This window comes from Lissotriton helveticus, chromosome 2_2 (genome assembly GCF_964261635.1).
Source record: "Lissotriton helveticus chromosome 2_2, aLisHel1.1, whole genome shotgun sequence".
NCBI classification, from domain to species: domain Eukaryota; kingdom Metazoa; phylum Chordata; class Amphibia; order Caudata; family Salamandridae; genus Lissotriton; species Lissotriton helveticus.
The window spans coordinates 175,547,930-175,572,882 of record NC_136060.1 but is presented as its reverse complement, the minus strand read 5'-3'; the positions used below and the strand labels follow the sequence as shown (position 1 = coordinate 175,572,882).

General features: G+C 46.0%; 1 protein-coding gene across 2 annotated transcripts in view; it reads left to right on the top strand.

The window, feature by feature from the left end:
- The window catches only part of UCHL1 (ubiquitin C-terminal hydrolase L1), a 464,331-nt gene that overhangs the window by 89,950 nt on the left and 349,428 nt on the right, over nt 1–24,953 (top strand). For both annotated transcript variants that reach the window (XM_078678272.1, XM_078678270.1), the window contains exon 2: nt 10,710–10,860. In XM_078678272.1, the coding sequence (XP_078534398.1) occupies nt 10,710–10,860 (151 nt within the window). The remainder of the gene's footprint in view (nt 1–10,709; nt 10,861–24,953) is intronic.

The following is a 24,953-nucleotide window of genomic DNA, read 5'->3' as shown; positions in this document are numbered from 1 at the left end:
GATCAGCCCTCCAGCATCCACGAGATCTGCGTGGGGCCCTTCTGCTTGTCTGCTGCTTGAAGCGTTGTCTGGTCACTTGCCGGCTGGCTAGTGACCTCCTAGACGACGAACCTTTGAATCTTTGCTGGTCTGGTTGCTCCAGACTGGCCCTTGCTCCCTTCCAAAAGAGGGGCACCCCGGACTCTCCTAGTCAGCACCAGACGTCTTTTCCCTTCACCGCATCGGTTGCCTTTGCCAAGGCCTGTTGACTCCAATTCCAGATCCGACACCGCCGACAGTGAGAGCCTGCGTGGGACAGCTCGTGCCTCCATCCTGGTCGAAGACACCTCCTGGTCCACGTGGCTGCAGAGTCAAGCGTCCACTCTTCACCTGATCGCGACGACAGCACCTGGTTCCTTCCTGGTTCCACACCTGTCACTGGCTAGTGACTTTGAACACTGTCCCCTCTGCTTTCAGGTCTTCTTCTTCACCGATCCACACTTGGATCGCACCGGACATCTTCCTCCTGATCGCCTGCAGCATCTTTTCTTTCAGGCTCCATTGACTTGAACGCGAGAACCCGACACACTTTGGCACTTATGCACCCGCAGCCCATGGGTGAGGTAACGAGAGCATTTCGGTGCTCATGGGTAGTCTAACTGTCCTAGTGTCCAGTTCCACAGTCGTTGTTGTCCTAACTAGTCAGGATTGTCCGTTCTTACCTTTTACTTGAACTGTACTGTCCATAGACGTTGTTACGCATCTCGCGTGCGAGTTCACACTCTGCACACGCGTTCCGTGGGCCTCCTATTAGAGTTAGTGTAGCGTGGTCCCATCTAGCCTACAGCCTCTGGACAGCTCTATTCCTTCTATCGACTTTCACATTCCACTTACTTAGTATATGGTTTGTCGTGCCCCTAGGGCACCATTGTAATTTTGTGCAACTTGTCGTATTTTTCGTAAGATTGTCATGTGCTTAGCCCTCTGATCTCAGTTCAGAGGTGTTAAGAAATATACTGTTTATTTTCATAACAACCTGTGTGGTGTCCTTTCATCTGGTATTCAAGGGGTTATATTGTGATAAAACAGCTGGCTTCACATGCCAAAAGAGTTTAGCCTAAGACTGCTTTGCCCATGCTACCATTAGGATAGCTGGTCTATAAGGTTGATTTACAACCAATCACCATAAGGGTTGTTTGGACTGATATATGATACTCACTAGTTCTAGTGATCACCTTGTATCGGGCCAACTTCTCTCACAGTGCTCATGGGCATCAGCTCCATCCTTGTTTTTTTTTTTTTTCTGCCACTGGGTTCAGGTGCAACTTTCCTGCTCCGGTTCAAATCTGCTTTTCAAAGACTTTGCGCGAAACTTTCTAAAAACAAACTTTAACTTCAATATACATAGACTCGACCTAATCACTTCGATTCCGGTTGTCGACGTGGGCTGTTGGGCCTAACCACATGGTGAGGCCCACACCTCATGGAAAGGACACAATTCAAAAAATGCCCCGGGTGTGGAGCAAAATTTCCACAGAGCGACTATCACGAGGTGTGTAATCTGGTTTATCACCTGAACACGACGAGTCGGGCTGCACAACCTGTGCGTACTTTCGATCGAAGACCATTCGAGATCGGAGGGCCGGTCAATGTGACATGCAGAGATCACCTCCGGAACCAGTGGATATCTTCGAAGGTCCAGATGTCCCCTAGGAAGATTCCAATGATCTCCAGATCGTATCTGATGCAGATGACTCCATACCATCAGGTTAATGTGGGAGTACGACTGCCCCTGCCCCAACACCTAAACCAAAGGCTAAGGTCAAAACTCCACCTTCGGGGCCCAGTCGAGACCGACATTGTTTCAAAAGCCCCACCTTCGAGCCCGGCTCCGAAGAAAATATTAAAGCCTTCCGGTAGCTCCATACCGAGCAAACCGCATGTGCCGATACAACCAGCTCCCTCCGCACCGGAACCGAAAAGTCCCGGTTCCGATAAAGACCCAGAAACCATTGACTCCTAAAGACAATACGGCACCAAAACTAATGACCTGCTTCCACACCAAAATCTTCAGTGCCGAAACCCACAAAACCTGTTTTGGATGCCTCCAAGCCCTCGTACCAGGCCTATACTACGAAAACAATACCTTCGGTGCCAAAGTACGCCACAGGACTATACAACAACTCCTAAGGCTGAAGACCAGCAGAAACCAGGCACTGAGCCGAAACAAATCTGCGCCGAAAGCAATTTCTCAAGATGAGCTTTTTTTAGACCTGATCCTTTGCAAAAGAGGATATACATAGACCCAGAAATAGGACACGTTTCCACCATAACACACAGGAAGAGTAAGTCATACAGCACCTACACCTCCAGTGCCTGTCAAGGACTCTTCCACATCTCCTATGCACCCTTCTTCTCCTGTCTCCTTCTCCTGCTCTCCCTTTAAACATTTCACCTCAAAATTCTCCTTCATTCTCCACAACCTACACCTCCTCAGGATGCTGATGATCAGTACAGTATGGGGGAGGGAAAGACCCAGATGACCCTTTTCCCTACCCAACAGGTTCACCAGACTGGGAGTATCCAAACCCATAGGATATATCAGATATTCCTTACACATCTATAACTATCTTTTTGTGGCTTTAACAGCTATTCTATATAAAGATTCCACTGCTAGAGTTAGAACGGGGGGCTTCATCTCTGAGGTGGGCAGAGGAACGAGACCAGGCTGCCCTTTATCGCCCCTCTTGTTTGCATTGGCGGTGGAGCCTTTGGATGTGCACGCTAAATCTGCCCACAACTACCATGAACTATCCCAATCCCAATATATAGCACTGTATGTGGACAACCTCTTGATGATCCTTGCTACCTCTCGAGACTCTTTAAGAGGGGCCAAAGATCTGCTGAGTAGGTTGGCAAGGGTTGCGGGTCTAAAGGTAAATTGGACCAAGACGTTCCTATTACCTGCTATTACGGGGAGAATTTGCCCAGGTGGAGTGATGTGGAAAACTGATGCCGGACTTATCTGGGAGTTAAAATAGATCACGATCCTGGTGACTTACTGGAGGGCAATGTAGGGAGAGCGATGGTGCGCCAAAAGTAATTTAGAGTTCTGTGGATCCCTCCCGCTATCAGTGGCAGGAAGAGAAGCACTTTTAAAGTTGGTCACACTACCGAGGCTTGTACTATTTTGGGTCGCTATCCCTCTGGATCCCACACACACACTTTACCCAGTTCAATACCATGATTGCAGGGTTCTTGTGAGGGATCGGAAGACTGAGTAGCGCCGCACTATGGTCCAAGGGAGGAGTCACCTATCTCGTGATACTTCGAAGACTCTTCCAAGACAACAAAGTGCAATCATCTGGACACAACACTAGGCAGCGATCTATGCAAAGATAAGAATGTCAGCAGCCCTACATGCCAAGAACAGATGCATACTGGTAAGTAGCATTTTCCTTTCAGCTCCTCTCCCATATGCTGCTGTGCCTTCCCTTGAGGGATGGAGCGGCTTCCGCAGATGTACGGGCATGCGCTGGTGCTGTGGACTGGCGCAGATAAAATTCCGCTGCGTTAAGATTCCTTTGCTGGTCTGCCAGATGCTGCCTCACAGCTGGAACTGGCATACACTGCGAACTTGGTAGGTAGCAGCGGTTCCTACTATCGGAGATTTATAAGAGAACATAGACTAGAAGCCCGGGGGGGGGGGCGGGGCGGTGGGGGAGGGGGGACAGGAGTTAGTGGAAAGGGCCTGCAGTTCTAGGAACGCAGTTTTTCAACTGATCCACTTTGTCCTTCACAGAGTGTACCTTACGCCACAAGATCTCTTAATATTTTGGTGCCAGTCCACTTGCCCGAGATGTAACCTGGAAGGTGCAGGGTTTTTACACATGTGTTGGGACTGCTCACTCCTGAGACTTCTGGAGAGTGGTGATGACCAGGTGGGCGGACACAACTGAGTGTGACATAGCACTGACACCAGGGTGTTCCCCACACTGCCCGTGATAAGGTGATTAGCAAGTTTATAGACCTGGGGTTGGTGTGGGCCAAAAGGAAACTCGCAAGCGATTGGAAAGTGAAACATGCCCCAATGTACTGAGGGAATTTGTCAAATGGGCAGACTGTAGGGATCTTTAGACTACGAAGGGATCTTTAGACTACAAGTGGCCCGACGAACTGGGAGTGTTGGAGATATCCCTTTTTGCAGGTTTATCCCTAAACTTTCTGCTTTTCCTCCTAATTTTTTCCTGACTAGTGTGTTGGTTTTAGGATTGCAATTTCCATGATTGGCTTATTTGATTTGTCAGTCCCTCAAAGTGCACTGCGAGTGCCAGGGGCTATAAATCAAATGCTGTTGGTGGGCTGCAGCACTGGATTGTGACACCCACGCAAACGGCCCGTAAACTGTAACTCTGGCCTGCCATTGCAGAGCCTGTGCACAACCTGGGGCTGCTATGTCGACTTAGCAAGTGCACAGACTTGTAAGTCACTAAACCTTCCCTTTTCTACATGTGAGTTGCCCCTAAGGTAAACCCAAGGTACCCCATGGGCAGGGTGCAGTGTATGTGAAAGGTAGGATATGCCCTGGTGTGTGTGGCATGTCCTGATAGTGAACTACAGCCTACTTTGTTTTTCACTATTGCAAGGCTACCTTTTCCCCATAGGCCAGAATGGGCAGTTTGATTATTACATCCTATAATCCTAACTGATTCAGGGAACATTGTAGAAATTTTAGTTTAGTATGCCTGAACTTTGAATGCCAAAACCAACTTCATTAATAGATGTATTTTATCATTGTGTTTGAAAAAAACACTTAGAGAAAGAGGGTATTTTTTTACCTTACCATCCAGCTTGCCTCTGCTAGCCTGTGTATTAGTGGTCTGGTTTGTGAGTGACCAGGGCTGGGGGAGACTCAAGGAGACCGGGTGCGTCCGCACAGGGCTGAATAGACACATCTATACATAGATGGGTGGGAGGAGTCGCACCTGGATCTGAATAGGGCTCCGCTCACCTTCCACCTCCTGTGGTGCATCTGACCCTGGCCCACACTGATGAAGGTGCACCCTGGCAGAATGCACCCAAAGCTGAAGGCAGAGGGGCCTGTACATAGTTCAAACCAGAGGACCAATTATTTGCTGGTATAAATATGGGGCCCCAGACCCCAGAGATTTAGATTACTTCTGAACTAAGGAACCTGGCAGGAAGGAGGACTGGGGAAGCTGGAGGAGTACTGCCCCTATGCTGGGTGTTGAGGGGTTGGCCTGCAGTGGTTGCTTCTGTCTTGAGCAGGGAAAGGACTGGACTGTGCTTTCATCATCCTCCTGTTAGAGATTTCTCCAAGGGCTTGAAGTAGAGCTTGCCTCCTGTTGGAAGTCTCAGCGATAGAAAAGACTTCAGAGAATGCTCAGGAATCAAGGAACCTACTAAGACGGCGAGCTGGAAGAGCTGCCAGGAGGAGTACTGCCCCTTTGCTGTGTTGTTGCTTTGCTTTGTTGGGTTGGCCTGCAGCTGCTACTTCTGAATTGGGCATTGAAATGATTGGACTGAACTTTCTCTACATGTGCTGAGTATCTCCAAGGACTTGAGGTAGAGCTTGCCCCCTGTTCAAGAAGTCTCAGGAACAGCAAAGACTTCAAGCCTGACAGTCTACGACGCCGCTGCCGACTCAGTGTCCTCAAGGCACCGCAGAGGGCACCACCGCACCGTGAACCTGGTCTCACCATCTACACTGCCACGGAGCCGCTGCTCCCACTGACCTGTGGGCACCACTCTGCACCGCCTTGCTTCACGATGACGCCTTGGTATCCCCGATGACATTGCTCCATGCCGGACTCTATGCTGCGGCTTGCACCGTGGTTCGAGGGCATCGCTTGTAAAGTTACTTGGCGCACCGCAGCCTTGGCCTACCAACGCCGGTACCATCGACTCCATTTCGTCAGCCGACAGTGCAGCAGCGGCGTCATTGCTGCAGCGCTATGACCTGCCAGCACCATGACTAACACTGCCTTCATCTCACGCCGCTACCCTGGTCTCACCAACGACGCATTTGATGCCACCCCGAGCCTCTGCTCGCACTGCGACCTGAGGGCACTGCATCGCTGCAATTTGCCCCGCAGCACCCGATTCCTGCTGAAGCCAGCGCTTTGTCTTCACCAGAGATGAGATTTATCTGCAACGCGTGTGACTTCGAGGGCCCGACTCCTCCTGCACTGACCTCCAGAACCGACACCTGTGAACGTCTTGTGTTCGGAAGATCAACAAGGTAGACCCCCTGCATTTCTGAAAGGTACTGTTTGCGGGTCTCCCTGACATCATAGCTGGCCCGCGACGCGCGGTTAGCTGGAACTGTTTGGATTGGTCACAACGCCGTGATAGCCTCTGACTGAGCTGTCTACATCAAGGAACTGTTTCAACATTATTTTGATAACTGAAGATTTTTAAAGTACTGTGTGGTGGATTTTTATCGTATTTGGTCTTGTTTTTAAGTATATAAAAATATTAGCTATTTTTCTGAACTGGTGTAGTATCCTTCTGTAGTGCTTACACTATTATTGTTGGTTTAAAGCAAATGCTTTACACACTGCCTCCAAGATGAGCCTGGGTGCTCATGCCAAGCTACCAAGGGGGTGAGCAGGGGTTATTTTAGGAGTTTAACTCACTTATCCCGACTAGAGGGGTGGTTTCTGCCTGACTTTGGTGCAGACCTTAGCCAACCAGAAATCCCATTTCTAACAGGGAGCGAAAAGGCATTGGAGACAGTGAGGGCATGTTGTGGCATTAGTGGACATATTGCGACAGCCAAGCGACAACACTGAAGTACCCCCTGATGGTGAGGGCCCTGGTATGGATGATAGAGGGTGTGGCTTCCTGGGTGATCCGGACGGACGCTCTGGCGCGGACTGCCAAAATAAGCTCCTGAACAGCGAGACCCTGCTGTGGAACTGCAGTGCTGAGAATGATCTGCCCGGTGCGCTGTTGCACTACCCAGCATTACAATGCAGGAAATCTGGTTAATGAGACCTGCCTGGGGGGGATTTTGAATTGGGGGGGGGGGGGGGGGCGGTAGTTCCTCCTTGGTTTGTGAGCGGATACACGAGGAGCAAATATTGTGCTGAAGACTACCTATTAAGAGCAGTAACAAGCACCAGACTTGAAAATCTTAGGCCACAACAGGGGCTCTATCATCATCACGTTGGTATGAGAATACTACCTTGCGGAATAGTAGCCTGAGAATATGTATAATATGCTACATTGTAAGTGCAATTATATCTTTGCGTGCTATTGCTTATAATATAAATCCGTAAGTAAAAAAATTAATGGTAGAGCAGAGGCAAATCATGCATCACAATCTAGGTCGGTTTCTCTGAGAATAGAAAGGCAGATGTGGAAAAGTCACTGTGTACATTTTTTCATGCTGTAAGAGTGACAATCGCTCCCATGCGACAGAGGCCCTCTCAGCATAGTTCCCTTTAAGTTGTCTTTCATTGGGTCATAGCTGCATCAGACAGGCGAACTACTGGGCATTGTGGTTGCTGGTGATAAAGTAGTTTGTTTGATGGCAAAAACAACCCCTGCTGGTTGGCAGACTGATGTGTTATGTTAGCTGTTCTTGTATAGCGCATAGCTACTCTAACATCGGGGCGTCCCAGCGCTCGTGGCTGGGAGACCAGGGAAAGTGATGATAGCTGGATGAAAGACAGCCAGGTATAGTCAGTTACTGAAAGACTAGAGAACACTGGTGCAGCAAGCATACTTATCGTGCACTAGATGGATGAAAACCACCAGGTTTTGCTGTGTTTTCTAAACGCCAAATGATCGTGTGTGCGGAGTGCCGAAAGAGGAATAGCGTTCCATAGGGCTGGGGCCAAGGACCTAAAAGAGCGCCCTCTCACTACTCCTGCGTGCCCTAGGAGTACAAGTCAGATGCAGGTCTGCTGATAGCAATGCTTGTGTAGGAACAGATCACCTACAGAGCTCAAGAACCTAATGGGGGGGGGGGGGGGGGGGAGGCACACTGTATAAGATCTTATCTCCAGTTCAGAGTTTTGAACTGGATTCTGTTAGACAGGCAGCCAGTGTAGTCGGTGCAGGAGATTGGATGTATGGCAGTGTTTGGGGAGGGCAAATAGAATGGGGGGCAGCCGCATTCTGTGCCCTTTGAAGTCTTTGTGACCGTTTTATTTACAGAGTAACAGTCCATTGCAATAATCGAGACGTGACGGCACCACCGATTGATCACCTGGCGAGTGGAAGCATCCAAAAAAAAACAAGATGGGTTTCAAGCCCCATAGGTGGCCAAAGCATGTACCAGCCACTGTTTTGTGTGAAGTTCGAAGGAGGGAGTTGTCCATCAGGAACCCTAGATTCTCAACTGCACTTCTTGTTTGGGGAGGAGTGCCCAGTGCAGCAGGCTACTGGTTGTCCCATTTCATAAGTGTCCCGGCCTACCAGGAGCACCTCTGTTAATGAGTTAGTGGAAGATAATTATCTGCCATCCAGTTTGAGATGGCCAGGACATCTTCACAGAATTTCACTTGGTCTTGGGCTGGGTTGCTGTTGAAAGTGAATATCCATTGCATATCATCCAAGTATATCATATTGATCTGCCGAGCTTTGGCCAAAAGGGCTAGAGGACAGACATACCCTTTAAGTAACATGGGCTCAGCGCAGAGCCATGAAGGACACCGCTGCTGAGGCGATAAATATTGGACAGATAGGGAGGGGCCTGGATCTGAAAGGAGCGAATGGATAGCAAGGACGCAAACCAGGCCCAAGCTTTACCACTAACCCCGATCTCCCAGTCATTGGAGCAGACGCTCATGGGTGATAGTATAGAAGGCCGCACTCTGGTCCAGTAAGATCAGTGCCGAGGTGTTGCCCATGTCCAGTGACTTCCCTAGCTGCTCTAACTGGCAGTACGTACTATGCTTAGGCCGCAACCCATTTTATGACCTGTCCAAAATCCCATTAACTTACAAATACTTGGTCAGGGGTGCCATTAACTTTTAGAGAGTAGGGGAGATCGGTGAGGAATTGGGGGCCACGATTTAGCAGCGACCCTTCTGGAGTTGAGTTTGTTATAAATGCCCTAAACTTTACAGATAAAGTAGCGTGCCAAAGATTCACATTGCAGATTAGAGGATATGATGTGGTTAGTTCCTGCTGGGGGTTTTAAGGGAGAAGATGGTTTTAGAGGGGTTAAGACTTGATTTAATCAAATTAGTGTAGAATGCGCCTTTAGATTTTTGTACAAGTTTGTGGTATGCTTTAATGGCCTGCCTGTAGATCTTTTTGGCATTGGGGTCGCAAGTACGCCTCCATGTGCGTTCCAGAATTTTACAGCGTTTTTTTGCAATCTCTATGGTCTCATTGTACCAGGCGTGCGAATGCAAGGCGCAGGTCAGTTTCTTGGGGATGCAGTGGTTGAGAGTTGATCCAGCTCCTCTAAGCTGTCTGCTTCCTCCAAGTCAATGGGCCAGTTGGGGCAGGATGGCTTTAGGCTGGACGCAAAACTGGAGACTTCTAGTTTGAAAGGTTGAGAAGACTGCTACAGGGCACCAGCTAGACTGAGGCATATGTGGATGAGAAAATGATCCGTACAAATTAACGGAAGGGGGGGGGGGGGTGGACTTTGCGAGTGAATATTGGAAAATCCTCGATCCAATAAGTGACCTGTGCTATGTGAGACCTTCCACAAGTTGAGTTAATTGACATGCTTCAATGTCGCCTAGAAAGTTGATAATCTCCTGCGAGTCTGGGCGTTCCATATGTAAATTAAGATCTCCTAAGATGTTAAAATTAGATATCTCTAGGGCACGGGTAGATGTGCACTAGGGCTTCCACGTGCACACGGGGTGTAAGTTATTCTGCCAGCCCTAATCACACCTACAGGGCTTTTTAAATTGGACCTCCTAGGCATATCAAAGGTCTGTGATCGTTGGGGAACAAGAAATTGTGATATTTGAGGATCAGAGACAATGTTCACTCTGATCCCAAATATTTACACGGTTCACCGACATAGCAGACAAAACCCACTGGATTGTAAACTGCTTTCCACGCCCCTCTTTAGACCCAATCTGACAATGTATGACTTTGGTTTTAAGACAATCCAGTGGGGTTTTACAATTTGCAATCCAACTAATTCAGAGCTAGACCTGGGAATCCTGGATGAGACTGGGAGGTCGGGTTTCTGACCAATATTGGATTCTGCATGCTACACGCCATTTAAAATAGGAAAAATTAGATCCAAATACCTAAGAGGATGTAGACAATGGGGCACGCTTGTGTATACTCAATGGGAATGCATTAAGTAGCATAACCACTGGCAGCTTCTTAAGGCAGCTCTCCAACGATTCGTTTTTGCCCAGTCTTTCTAGATGAAGGTCTGTTGTATGCAAATCAAAACTGATTCTGCTCTTTATTGAAAATCTAGCAGCAACCCCAGACTGTTTTGACTTTGTTAAACCAGCGGTCCGGTATACCCTGAGCGATTGCCAGTTATAGTTTTTGTAAACACTTCTCCGTCACCTTTAGTGTGACTGCATTATAATAACCATCATAATGATATATACATTAAATGCATTCTGGATATGGGGGTAGGAACGATCCACAGCATGCAGGAAAGGTAAGCAGGCCATTCATGATGAACTGTTGCTTTACAAGTACTTTAAATCAGTTTACCAATGACTTGGTTTACATCAACATTAAAACTGCCATTCATTTCATTACAGCATGAAAGCTTCAGAGAAAAGCAAGCTACAGACTTAAGTGGGAAAGAGAACCACCCTAAAGTGTATTTTATGAAACAAACAGTTGGCAACTCGTGTGGCACCATTGGTTTAATTCATGCTGTTGCCAACAATCGAGACAAATTAACCCTTGGTGAGTCATCTTAACCTTTGTTGACATGTTTTGGTCTTACATTTGTGTACTTGAAGCATTGTGAATGTGTCTACAGTACATGAGGAAACCTTGGAAAAGCAAAATGGGTATGACCTGGGGTAGTGCATCCATACACAGCCACGTAGACATTGACATACATGATTCATACAACATACAGTGGACCATGCACACAGATCAAATCTTATATGCTATGCCCAAGCACCTGCCAACCATCTTGCACACGGACCAGTAGTGTATCGCATACAAGCTACCGTATTTTCTGGTGTATAAGACTACTTTTTAACCCTTGAAAATCTTTTCAAAAGTCGGGGTTCGTCTTATACGCCGGGGTCATTTTATGAACAAGCGAATATAGCCCAAACCCTATATTTTAAAGGAAAAGTAGGGGGTGTCTTATACGCCCAGTCGCATTATACGCCAGAAAATACGGTACATAACATACGGTTGTCCAGGTGGACCAATATGCTGGTTCTCTATCTTAGGAGCATCTTTGTGCGTCAAAGATTTACCGAAGCGCTGCATGCGGGGACCCTGAAGTATATATAATTCATTTATGCATATAGGATGTCGTTCCTTACGATGAACAGCATCCTTTAGAGAGCCTATCGGGTAGCACATTTCCAGATTATAGTTTCTAAGATTAAATACCCATTGCAAGTCTGCATTGCAGCAGCTTTGTAGCAAAAAAGTAGTCGTAAGGGTATACCAGGAAGGAAAAAATGCAGTGCTTCCTAAATTTGATAGAACAGGACCCAATTTTTAGAGTAACAAAATTTCAGTAACTCACCTGTACATAACTGACACAAGACTGGTATGTTTCTATTTATGGAATTTCTAAATAGAAAAAGTGGCTAACCCAAGGACCTGGGCCAGACAAAGAGGACCCTATGGGGTGTTGTAGTCCTTGACTACCACGGCAGTAGTGTTGTATTAGGGGGGCTCGCTCTTTACCCTACCTGACTCTTGTAGACACTGGGGGTGCCTGGAGGCTTTCCGCCGCTTGCTGGGGCACTTTGCTCTTTGCCCTCATCGCCAGTCTCCCCCTGCCGCCGCTGCCTTTTCAGATCCCGGCTGCAGTGAGGGGGACTCCATATCCCAGCGGGACGCGCCAGGAAGTAGCGCACGCCAGGTGAGCGCCCGGAGACGCATAAAACTGAAACAAGCATTGTAAATGCAATAGGTCTCGCATTAGGAAAGTTTGAGCTATTGGTCTTAAAAATGACTTTTTTTATTTATGTGTTTTTTAAAATAGCTAAATTAATAGCTTTGTCATTTACAATGCTAATAGTTATAAACTTTCGCAAATGTGACACCTATAGCATTTGTAATGCAACATGTTTTGTATTTACGTGACTTGGATGTATAACTACTGGTCATCGTAGGAAGCGGGTCAAACGATATACCGTGGATAAGGGGTTAATATTAACCTTGGGACTACGAGTGAAGACACACCACTTGGTCCCCCACTTTAGGGGTCAACAATACTTTTGGGTTGCCCGTTGTTAGTCCTGATGAAGACTCTCATAGCCCAGGTCCAACTTACCTATAGGCCCTAAGACGAGTCATGTGCAAATAACCTTTGGAAGCTATGTTCCCCCTTTATTGGAAAATGTGTATATAATTCATGTGAGGCCAGGTTAATGTAGGACGGTGAACCTTGGAACCGATCCTTTGTATAGCAAATTTGTGAATAATTTTGTCCTTATCTGAACGTTACTTTCTTTAATCACCTTATATTTCTCATATTCCTTGCACGCTCTCTTCGGGCAACCTTCTATCGTTGGATAGTTTTTCTGGAGATGTAACGAAATAAAATTGCCCCTGATTTTTTTATTACTGCTGTTGCATATTTCTATTGATGTGAATTTTGTACATTGTTTGAGTAGGGTTGATCAAATGGACATACTCCTAAATAATATGGAAACATTGATCATATACTGATTGATTCAGTTCAATGAAAGAGGGTCACGGACCTCTGTTTTTGATATCATAATCTACCCAGGTCTTTGACTTCTTTGGGTTTCCCCATTTTTTGTTAGTGGGTGCAAGTACAGCCGGCCGCTTGATGTTTGGGAGGAGGGAGGGGTGAAAGTGAAAGTACGGCCGGCCGTGGCAGTGAATAATTAGGGGAGGAGAGGCAGAGCGCACGCTGGGGGAAGCTTGTGGGAGGGAGGCTGGTGGCTTTGATGTGCACGCGCTTTATGTCAATGCGCTTGCGCATTGAGCTTGCTTTTCACGGGCACTTGATGAAATCGCCAGTTTGGTTAACCTCTGGATAAGCCCCTATATTCTCGCAAGCTCAAGGCGCAAGCATATTGATAGACGAGACCTAAAAACTGTTGTATTAGGGGAAAGAGAAAAAAGTACTCCAATGAGTAAGTTCGTTATGCGTTTAGTACATTTATTTACACATCTAATTTATGAATATATTTAATTTAGTCAGTATAATGAAGTACTTGTACAAGGTGCTCTTTAAGTCACGGCACATTGAGTTAGTGAATAGAAAGTCTAGTTGTGCTATGTACAACATGTATGCATGTGACTGAGGACAATAGAATGTTTTGAAGTCCTCACCCGTGAAACAAGTGACGTCGACCATAAAAAAATCTAAAAACCAGGGCACACGTTTGTCAAGGTTTCGACCCCCTCAACATTGGCCTTTAGAGCAGGATCATCAGGACTAAGTATCTAAAAACGAGACTCCTTTGGGACTCGTGTTGTGAATGTATGAGGCTTAACATGGGCGTTTCAATATTAGTACTTCATTATACTGTGTAAATTGAACAATATATCCATAAATGAGATGTGTAAATAAATGTAATACTGGATCTTACTCATTGGAGTAGTTTTTTCCTCTCTCCCTATTAGAACACTTTCTGTGGCAGTTGGGGGCTACAACCCCATTGGGACTACTTTGTTTTATGTAATGGCAGATATGTTTCCAAATTGCTGTGAATTACCAAGCATAGATGCAATTTATAGCCCCCCGTAACTGCATGGTTTGTAAACTTGACCATATCGGGCTGTGGCCAAGACGCTAATTGCCAATAAAAGTGGCAGATGGTGAACTGCACTAAAGTCTGGAGCTCAAACACACTTCAATGTTGGGTGCTGGCCTGTGGCATCTGTTCACTATTACCACATGGCTTCTGAATAATCCTGATACCAGATATTTCAGCAAATTTGAAAAACCATTTAGCAGTATATGGGGTAAGAATCTTGTCTTTTTTTGTTTAAAACTGTCTAGTGGTGCATTTGGGATTAGATCTAAATTGTATAGCACAAACTTTGCCCCAAGGGCATTTGCGTGCATTACACAAGATCTGATTTATTTTAAGCACAGGTGATTAAGTGACTAGCCCAGAATCAAAGAATGTTGAGCCAACGCCATGATTCTAACCATGTTCTGTGAAAGGCGAACACAAATGGGATTGTGTATAAATCACGTGTAGTGAACATTTTCTGGCTTGGTTCCGTTAAAAATAGCAACAATAATGTTAATCTTGAGTCTGTTATGGATATTTGCATTGATTTGGTTTAAAACCGGGCTTCCGGACCTATTTCAGCACCCTTTGCTCAAATGGTGCGGGAACAATTTTACTATTAGGGGGATCTTGTCTTGCGTTGCATCACCAAAGTTTAGTGGCGTGTGAAAAAAAACCTTCCGTCTCAAGCAATTATATCAGATGTATTCAGGAGTGGTTACCAGTGTAGTATGTAGCTTGTGGTGCATTTTGGAGAAGACTGTCCAAATATATTACTTAAGCATAGTGTGGGAGCACATCGTCATTTATAGACCTCACATTTGCACTGACGGTTTTACTGTACTATGTAGCATGCCAATGTGTGGTAATCTGATTTCAGTGTGGACATTTAATTTCTGCATCACCAAGTAAAGTCTTAACTTATTTTGATCCCAGTCAACTTTGTTCCTATCACACTTCAAGAAATACAAAAACGTGATTAATTACTGATCTGCTGATCTTCTGAAATGTGTACAGTTAATTTACAGGTTTTTATATTGTTAAAATGTCATCCTTTCCATTTACACTCTGTACCCGACATTTTTGTCACATAGTTCACTTCAAAAACTCCTTTCACTTTGCAGTCCGAGAAACAAAAGTGAACTCCAATCCCATATGTTCAAAGAATGAGCAGCAATTTGTCAGACCTAGCTTGACATTTGACCTGCCTTTGAAGTGCAGCAAATATGACCAGATAAATGCAACATTTGAAGATATCTTTATTTAGTGCTTTCTATTGAAGACCAGGGCTTTCGTCACCCAACAGGCGGTGATCCACAATTTAGGGAAAATCTTGTCTACACTAAGCTGTAAAGGTAACCTGTGTCTTAGACTCCAAGAACTTCCCCTTTCAATGATGCACTAGCTTGTAGAACCACGTTTCTTGCCTCCTGTTGGATCTCTGCAGATTTGAGATTTCTCACAATTTGGTTTTTGACAAATTAGTCCTAATTTGATTCTTCACCTTCATGTGGTTTTTATATCCATCTTAGTAAAGCAGCTTTCACTCATAACTGAATCTCACTCCGATTTGTTTGCAGAAACAAAATGATTTGCTAACCTAATTTGCGCTTTCTCAATCTTCGTGAATGAGGGAAACTAAAATTGTGATAATTGTGCAAGGGGTCTTAAAGCTCCCAGATCATGTTTCTTCAATAGGGGCAAGTTAGAGAGCGGTGTGTTTTTTGTTGAGATCATCGAAAGTTGTTAGAAATACTCACTCCCTAGTATGCATACTAAGTCTATAGGCATTAGTCTTCTGCAGTTTTTCGGTGCACAGATAAAATGTCCAATCGCTTTGAAAGACTTAACTAGCAAACCTATCAGGAAGAGAACAGAACTTGTCTTGTGTTTGAAACCCAGCTACAAGTTCCACTCTTCAATGAGAAACATGGTTCCCGATACTTTTAGCTTGTCTACTAAATCTGGTTAAAGTGGACTGTCCTTTCAGTCCTAGTTCAAGGGCAATCTAGAAATCCACCAACTCAATGAGGGCAAGATGCTGGATCCTTCAAGGGAAGAAAATTGGAGTTTTTGCTGCAACAGCATTCAGAATAGCTAACGCCAGGGCACTTTGGGCACCAGAGCTCTTGTGTTAAACCCTTCTTACATTTTTGAAAGTATGACTGCACAGTGGACAAACTCCTTCATGTGGAACTTAAAAGCCCAGCCATGTTGGACCTGGGAGTACTGGAGTGGATGAATTATTTTTTATTTTATTTTTTTATATCTTGGATACTCCTTAAGGTCTTAACACCTAGTTATCCAGTATTATGGGTGTCTTTCATAGATTCACATGACTGAATCATTCCCCGTCGTCGAGATGGGAGTCCCCGGTACATAGAAAAGTAATGTCCTATAGACCTACATATAGAAAAGTAGGCCTAAACGCCTTGCCTTAGTAGCCTATCCATGTTCTTTTGTAAAAAGGACCAAACTCCAGAAGGTAGCCAATCGGCTACCACCTCCCTCTAGAACCTTCCTGCCAGGAGCCTCAGTCTCTCAGATTTTTCTACCGCACGTTGTGCTAGGGAGTCTCCACCTGAGTTCTCCTCAGGTTTCCTAGTTTTATCTCTTTTCCTCATAGAAATTGGATATTTTCTTCAACAAACAATGGCTGATCACCAAAAGAAGGGTTTATTCAGAGCCTGTTCATCTTGTGGTAAGAAGAGACTGCACGTCTATGACAAGCATGAAACTTGCCTATACTGTCTTTATCCTGATCATTCTCCTAAAGAATGTAGAATTTGTAGAACATTCTCTACAAAGACACTTAACCTCTTCAGTGCTGCACGAATTTCGCTGCAGTGCTGAAGGGTTTAAAATCGTATTGGCTCATGACGGAAATGTTCCGTCATCAGCACCGGAGCACAGACGCTGATGACGGAACCGTTCCGTCATGAGCATGGAAGGGGTTAAAGACAGGGAAGGAAGACTGCTCCACTGGTTGAACAGACTCAAAACCAGAGACGATGACTTAGTCTTCAGAGGACAGTGAAATGGCTTCAGTTTCATCAAAACTATCCTTGAAGAGGCCAAGGGTTGCTTCACCTAGCCCTACAGACGTCCCTCCTAAAGACTGCCACAAAGTCTTCTGAGGTAAAATCTGTCACGTCTGACAAGGAGGTTCCTGCCTTCAGGAAGCCATCAGTTGTAGACGAGTTCGTCGACGCTTTCTTCAGTGATGAGGAAAAACAGTCTCTGCAGTCTATGTCTCCACATCGACGACTGTGTCGACGACTATGGCGTCGGCCTACTCATCGACCACTCATTCATCGGCGGGTAAGCCTGTGTCGTCTATTTATCCTTATAAAAAAGCAATCGACGTTGCTTAAGGTTCCGTCGACTACGACCCCGTCGACGGCCAAACAAACTGTCCACGCCTACACCGATGACTAAGACACCATAGACATCGGGTGTACCATCGACTAAGACGACTGTAAAATCGGCAAACAAGACACTGTTGTCGGCCGCACCGTCGACTACGACCGCACCGTCGACAAAGGCACCGTCTAAGGGACCGTCGACTACCTCACCATCGCCAATAGAAACAGTCGACGACAGTACCGTAGACTACGACACCATGGAAAAAATCTGATTTGATTCCATCAAAAAAAGAGTACTAAAAATCCACTTACGCCAGATCTAACATCTCCAAGTAGGGTACAAAAGTTACCCCCATCTTGTCTTCTACAGGATGATGAATCAGACGATGACCAGTATGGTCAAACAACTAGTCCCTCAGATCTTATTTTAAAGTGCCAAAGCACAGATGAAGATGAAGTCGTTTTTACGGATGAAACTGTACATGCACAGGTCCAGTCACAGGTCACTCCTATGGCCTGCCTCCCAGTATCTATAGTCTCAGATCTACAGTTCTTGATCCAGGACTACAAGAAACGATTTCCTGAATCACGAACGGCCCCTTCCACGGAGAAAACACCAGCATCGTCCAGGCTGCACCCATCTCCAAAGACAAGACCACCACCTTTGGAGATCCCTCCGGAGAGAGAATCCGCTCATAGTATCCAGATCCGCTCATCGTGTCCAGTCCTCTTGACGACGAGGGCGAGGAACCAGAAGAAGGGAAGTTACGGGACAACCTCTCCAATCACAGACGAAGATTACATCGCTCCTTCCCCAGCCACACCTGAACCCAATACTTCAGAATCCCCGCCAGTGGACATTGGCGGATTCCACAATTTAGTGGAGAGAGCAGCCACGAAATTCCACAGGACTATGGAATCTCATGAAACAGACTGTTTCTTATACGATTTTAAAGACCCGATCAAAAAGACAACCAGATCAATTCCCATAACTGATCACATATGGGAACAAGGTCCGCAATTGATGCAAACACCAGCCTCGGTCTCCGTAGTTGTGCCCAGACTGGATAAGAAGTATAAAGCTCCAACAGCACCAACCTGCCTTAATTGGCATCCCAAGCCAGATTCTGTAGTCACCCAGGCGGCTCAAAAGAACTCTAGAAATCCGTCCTCTCCACTGTCCGCACCACCAGACAAGGAGGCAGGAAACTAGATGGTATTGGCAAACGTTTTTCAACCACATCAGCCATGACCATCAAAGTAGCTAACGCCATTTCGCTACTGGGGCGATACAACAGACAATTGTGGGAAGACATTGTCCCATACCTGACAAATACCTGAAGACCTAAAGGAGGAAGTTCAATCACTCCTAAAGGAGGGACAAACTTCAGCATCAGAAATTATTGATTGTGCTGTAGATGTCGCAATGACAGGCTTCAGACAGCTAGCAGGCGCCGCGGTCTTGCGAAGACAGGGGTGGCTCAAAGCAACATCCTTCCGCCAAGAAGTCCAAACTAAGGTCCTAGACATGCCCTATGACGGACAACACCTATTCGGCGAAAAAATAGACTAAGCCTTACAGACAATCAAGAAAGATAGACACGGCACGAGCTCTTGGCACGTTGCAGTTCAAAAACCAGTCCTTTCGAGGGAACAGGGGTAGAGGTCAGCCCTCTTATAGAGGATCATACCAGGGCAAACCCTCATATTCATATACCCAAGGCCGATCACAATACCATCAACGGCAACAGCAGCAAGGTCGCCAGACCTCCTACGGGAGATCAAACTTCAGGGGAAAAAACCAGAGGAAAACTGGCGGACGCCAATGACAGTTTCCAACAGCCAGCCCCTCCACCATCTCGTTCTTTCAAAATTGGAGGAAAACTAACACACTTCCTCCACAATTGGAAATCAATAACAGATCAGTGGGTGCTCCAAATAATCCAATACGGACATTCATTGGAATTCAATTCAATCCCCCCCGATAACTCCTCCTCACATGGTTCAACACAGACCCCTCCGATTACTCCTTCAAGAAAGAGTCCATCAGCTCACAAAGGGAAGGGTTTTTATTTCCGCTTCTTTCTAATACAACAGAAAAGGAAGAAATGGAGGCCCATACTAGATCTCGGGGCTCTCAATAAATTCTTGAAAAGCCAATTGTTTCGGATGGTGACCATTCAGGAGATCTTGAGCTCTATGGAGGAAGGAGACTTTATGACTTCTTTAGACCTACAAGACGCATATTACCACATCCCAATACACAAGCGCCACAAAATTCCTGAGATTTGCAGTAGCAGGTCAGCACTACCAATTCTGTGTCCTCCCATTCGGCCTCAAATCGGCACCTCGAATTTTCACCAAGTGCCTCTCCCCTGTGGCAGCTTTCCTACAACAGCAGGGACACCAAGACTTCTTCTACCTAAACAACTGGCTGGTGAAAGCACCATGTATGGCAGGCGCAGCAGAGTCTTCCAACGCCAGTCTCAATATTTTCCAAAAACTAGGCCTGATGCTCAATCACAGTCAATCTTACAGCCCTCCAGAGTTCTCGTATTTCTAGGGGCAACTTTAAATACGACATCTTCAAAAGCATTCCCATCTCAAGAGAGGAAACACAAACTAATTACTCTGGCCACTGCAGGGACTTCAAAGAACACTATCCGGGTCCGTACTTTCAAGTCCCTCTTGGGGATGATGTCCTCGTGTATACTACTCATTCCTCACTGTCGGCTCAGGATGCCCCCCTACAAGAGGCCTTGACCAAGCAGTGGACTCAGTGTACAGGCTTCTTCGAGGATCACATCGTGATTACTCAACAAATAACCAAGGCCTTAATCTGGTGGAGACCACCCAATCTGGTGGAGACCACCCAAGAACCTATCACAAGGCCTAACGTTCTTGCAGCCTGCAACTCCACACAACTACAGATGCCTCTCTAGAGGGATGGGGAGCGGTCCTTCAAGAATTGCAAATAAGTGGCAAGTGGACGGACCAAGAAAGGCAACTCCATATCAACCTACTAGAACTGAGAGCAGTTTTCCTATCTCTACAGGCCTTCCTCCCACGCATCAAAAACTCAGCAGTGCTTGTAAGAACGGACAACACAACAACAATGCACTACTTGAACAAGCAGGGAGGGACGTGTTCGCAAACACTATCTCGCGAATCGCAGACAATTTGGAACTGGCTAGTACTACACCATATCACGCTAGTAGCAGAGTATGTCCCAGGCAAGGACAACGTCATAGCGGATGCTCTAAGCAGAAAGATCCCTGTCCCACGAATGGGAACTAGACCAAAAAGTGCTGAACGACATTTTCTCGAAATGGGGGAGACCGCAGATCGACCTCTTTGCCACCAAGGAGAACGCCAAATGCCACAGCTTCGCAAGCTGGCATCCCCAATCGCGGTCACTAGGAAATGCATTTTCCATCGCCTGGCGCAACGTGTTTGCGTACGCATTTCCGCCATTTCCCCTGATTACAGGAGTCATTCGGAAAATGAAAACTGAGCACTGCACCCTGATTCTCATTGCCCCGTACTGGCCGAGGCAGCATTGGTTCACGGACCTCCATCGCCTCAGTCCAACCATCAATCCATCTGGGCCAACATCCATCCCTACTCACGATGTCCAAAGGCCAAGTACTGCACCCGAATCTGAAATCTCTCAGATTGTCGGCATGGCTCCTGAGTACCGAGAATTCTACCAACTGAACATTCCGCAGGAGTGCAAGGATGTCCTAGCGAAGGCAAGAGCAGACAGCACAAACAAGAAATGGAAACTCTTTTGCCTTTGGTGTATGGACAAAGATCTCCATCCCTTTCGGGTTACTCCAGAGCAGCTCCTGCCATATCTATTACACCTGGCACAATCGGGACTTGCACATGCCTCCAAGAGTTCATCTGGCAGCAATTTCTCGCTTTACAAGAACTTCACAAGGACCCTCTGGTCCCACAGACTACTAAAGCAATTCCTTAAAGGGCTCTACAGACCCTTTCCTCGGCCACGCAGAGTTCCACCAACATGGCATCTTAATGTGGTACTCAACCAATTAATGAAACACCCGTTTGAGCCCATCCATAGTGCTGAGATCAAATACATTTCATGGAAGACAGCTCTTCTAGCTCTGACCTCGGCGAGACTGGTCAGCGAGCTACAAGCTCTTTCCATACAAGATCCCTTCATGCAGTTCAAAGCAGATAGAGTGATTTTAAGAACTAATCCTCGCTTTATTCTGAAGGTCCCCTCGGACTTCCATTTAAATGAACCACTAGTCCCAAGATCATTCTTCCCAAATCCTAGTACTGCAGCTGAAAGAGCCCTGCACTCTTTGGACACAAAGAGGTGTCTTAGGTTTTACCTTGACAAAACAAAACATTTCAGGAAAACGAATTAGCTCTTCATCGTTTTCAGCAGACAGAGGCAAGGCATGCCACTTTCCAAACAAAGCATTTCAAGATGGATATCTTCGGCAATTGCCTTTTGCCATGACCAAGCCGGACGGCCACTACAATCCAAAGTACAAGCTCATTCTACAAGAGCTGTGTCCACATCGGCGGCACTATTCGCTGGAGTGCCAATTCTAGACATTTGCAGGGCAGCGAACTGGAAGTCGCCGCACACCTTTACCAGGCACTACTGCCTGGACACGGAACTGATGCAGGATGCGGCTGTGGGCCAGGCTGTACTTCGCCATCTTTTCCAGTAAGATGAGCCTTCCTCCTTCACACCATCCTTTACTGGTATGCACATTTATTTACTTATTCTTTTTACTTGTTGATGGTTACTAGTCGCATGATATGTATTCTCAGACTGCTTATACTGTTACATCACAAATGTGCATAATGTATTGCTTGCTACTCTGATTCAGGCATGTGAATCTATGAAAGACACCCATAATACTGGATAAGAAATGCGTTACTAACCTGTAACTGCAGTTATCCAGTATTGGTGTCTTTCATAGGTTCACATGCAACCCTCCCGCCTCCCCAGGAAGGTCTCATCTCTCTCTAACATATATTACGCCTACCTAGCTTAGTGCGTACGAAAATCTGAGAGACTGAGGCTCCTGGCAGGAAGGTTCTAGAGGGAGGTGGTAGCTGATTGGCTACCTTCTGGAGTTTGGTCCTTTTTACAAAAGAACATGGATAGGCTACTAAGGCAAGGCCCTTAGGCCTACTTTTCTATATGTATGTCTATAGGACATTACTTTTCTATGTACCGGGGACTCCATCTCGATGACGGGGAATGATTCAGGCATGTGAATCTATGAAAGGCACCAATACTGGATAACTGCAGTTACAGGTAAGTAACGCATTTCTTCTTGATGTCTTTAGCACAGGATTTCTTGGTGCAATTTCTCAAAGTGGCCGGTGACACGTGGGCTCCCTCTCTGGGGATCTTTCACCTTTCTTGCTACAGTATCTCTGCTAGATTCCTTGCCTGAATGCTATCTTTATGCACCAGTTTAGGTCAACTAAACGTAGTGCCATTGGTCCAGAGGGAGGGGGAATCTTGATAGACGAAACAATTTTTGAGTCTGGGGAATCTTTTCAAAAGAGAAGGCATAAACATTCGGGCCTACAAACAAGGGCTTCACTACTATTTATAATCGGCCAGACAATCCACTCATTTGACTTGGCAGAACTCCTAGTGATGGGTAAGGTCTCAAGACTAAATGCCTCTGACACTCGTAAATGTCCATTATTTTGAGCAGAAATGCAGTGGAACTGCCACAAAGTGTGGCTCTACAGTGATTTTGGCACGTTGAATCAATACTGTAATTTTTCTGAGCTCTTCCGGGTGGGGCGGGCATCCATTTAGACTGTTCTTACATGGAAACACATGAAACTAGTACAGCGGAAGCAGCAAATCCTATGAATGCAGTGATCTACAAAAGACTGTGCACGCCCTAGACTTCATTCACAGCAGCACTAGATCCTAGTGACGCACAGTATTACTGAGTCAGAATGGATTCAATCCTGCACAAAGATGCAGCAAACCAAAGAGGAGGTTCTACAAGATGCAAACTGTAGCCTTGAACTTCAAAATGGGCTGACCTAGATGGTCACCTGTAAATGAGGGAAACCATTTCATGCAAACTGGTATCACAGCTCATGCTGCTGGCCAGTATGACCAGCTACACTCGACATTTATTATAGTTTAAAGTTACCACTTGTAGCTTTATAAGTTTTGTTTTTTTATAAAACACTCTGCCTCAAGCTTCTGCTTTATTTGGGTGACTTGCTTGTGGTTGTTGCATGCAGTTTCCTGCCCGCTGCAGAGGTTCTGTTTGAGCAGAGGGAGCAGGAGATTTCAAAGCTCACTTTAACTCCATTCTGGCCCCCATTTTGGAAGGTCAGCACTCGAGCACTCCCTTCGCCTGGTCTATTTTAGTGGCATGCCAATGCAGATGTGCAACAGGTGCTCTGCTCGCATGCTGAAGGCCAGTCTGTGCCTCAGAAGGCGCCAGGGGCCAGAACCCATGGTTTGTTTGGCAACATGCATCTTGTACTCCAAACTAGTTAATGCTGTTCGATCTTGCCTAAGGTCTGCGAGCAGGAGGAGCCTATAGTCTGCAAGCAGACTATTGAACTTTGCTGGATAATTGTTAAGTGTAAAAGGTGTGGCTTTTCGCCCAAGGTCATGTTGGAGGTGGGAATAAGTGAGGCTAACCACCACACCACCCTATACCTAGACCAGGTTTTCCTCTATGAACTTCTGGTTGCTAGTGTATTAAACTAGATTTCTGCTATTTCTGGTCGAGCACCAGCCTGATGACCTCTTTCTCATGGAGACCTGACTTTGAGTATGCCTCCTCAGACCCTACTCGGATATTCCGACAGGTTATGCCATTAGTAGGCTACATAGACAGAGGGGTTGGTATTGCAAGAAATTCAATGCAACTTCTCTGTACTTGGCATGGAGGGAAGTGAAGCGGCCCGCTTTTTCTCTGGTACTGACTGACAACTGTACATTGTCTGGAGCTTTGGTTTATCATCCTCCAGGGACCAGCGCTAACTTTGTCACAATAGTAGTTGACTTACCTGCTGGTACTCTGATATGCTAATTTAACTGTCACTTTAATTTACATCTTGAGTATGATTCTTGCACCACAGCCATGACCGTAGCAGCAGACCTCCAAGGCCTGCAGTTGGTTCAACATATTAAGTCCCCACACAACTTGGGGCACACTATCTTGTTTTCTCTAATATAGCTGACTTGGTGGTTAAGTTACTTAGATTGTGCCACTGGCATGGTTCAATCACTGGCATCCTTTTTTGGTTCCATAAGAGCATGCACCCAAAGTGGTTCAGACTGCTTCGGTGGCATGGACCAGGCACTGGCTTAAAATATCCTCTTCAGCATTTTGAGGTGCTTTGGTGACCAACTGGCAGAGTCTGGACAACTGTATCGGGGCAGCTAGTTCTCAAGTTGAAAATTGGAAGAATTTACGTTTGGATCAGATTACTCCTTGCAGAAGGCCAGCTGTTCACAGAACACCATTGTATTATACTAGCTTGGTAAATTAGTACACTTATTTAAGTGAAGCACCTTGTACTAATCCAGTTAGCTCTTATAGTGGTCTTAGACAACCATAGAAAGATCTCTTAAATGGTAGCTGTGGAGAGCAGCCTTCAGGCTTATCTTGAAGGAGTGTTAAGCAGCTGGTTTTACCAGAAATAATCAGTGTTTAAATGAGACGGTGTGTGTGTATAT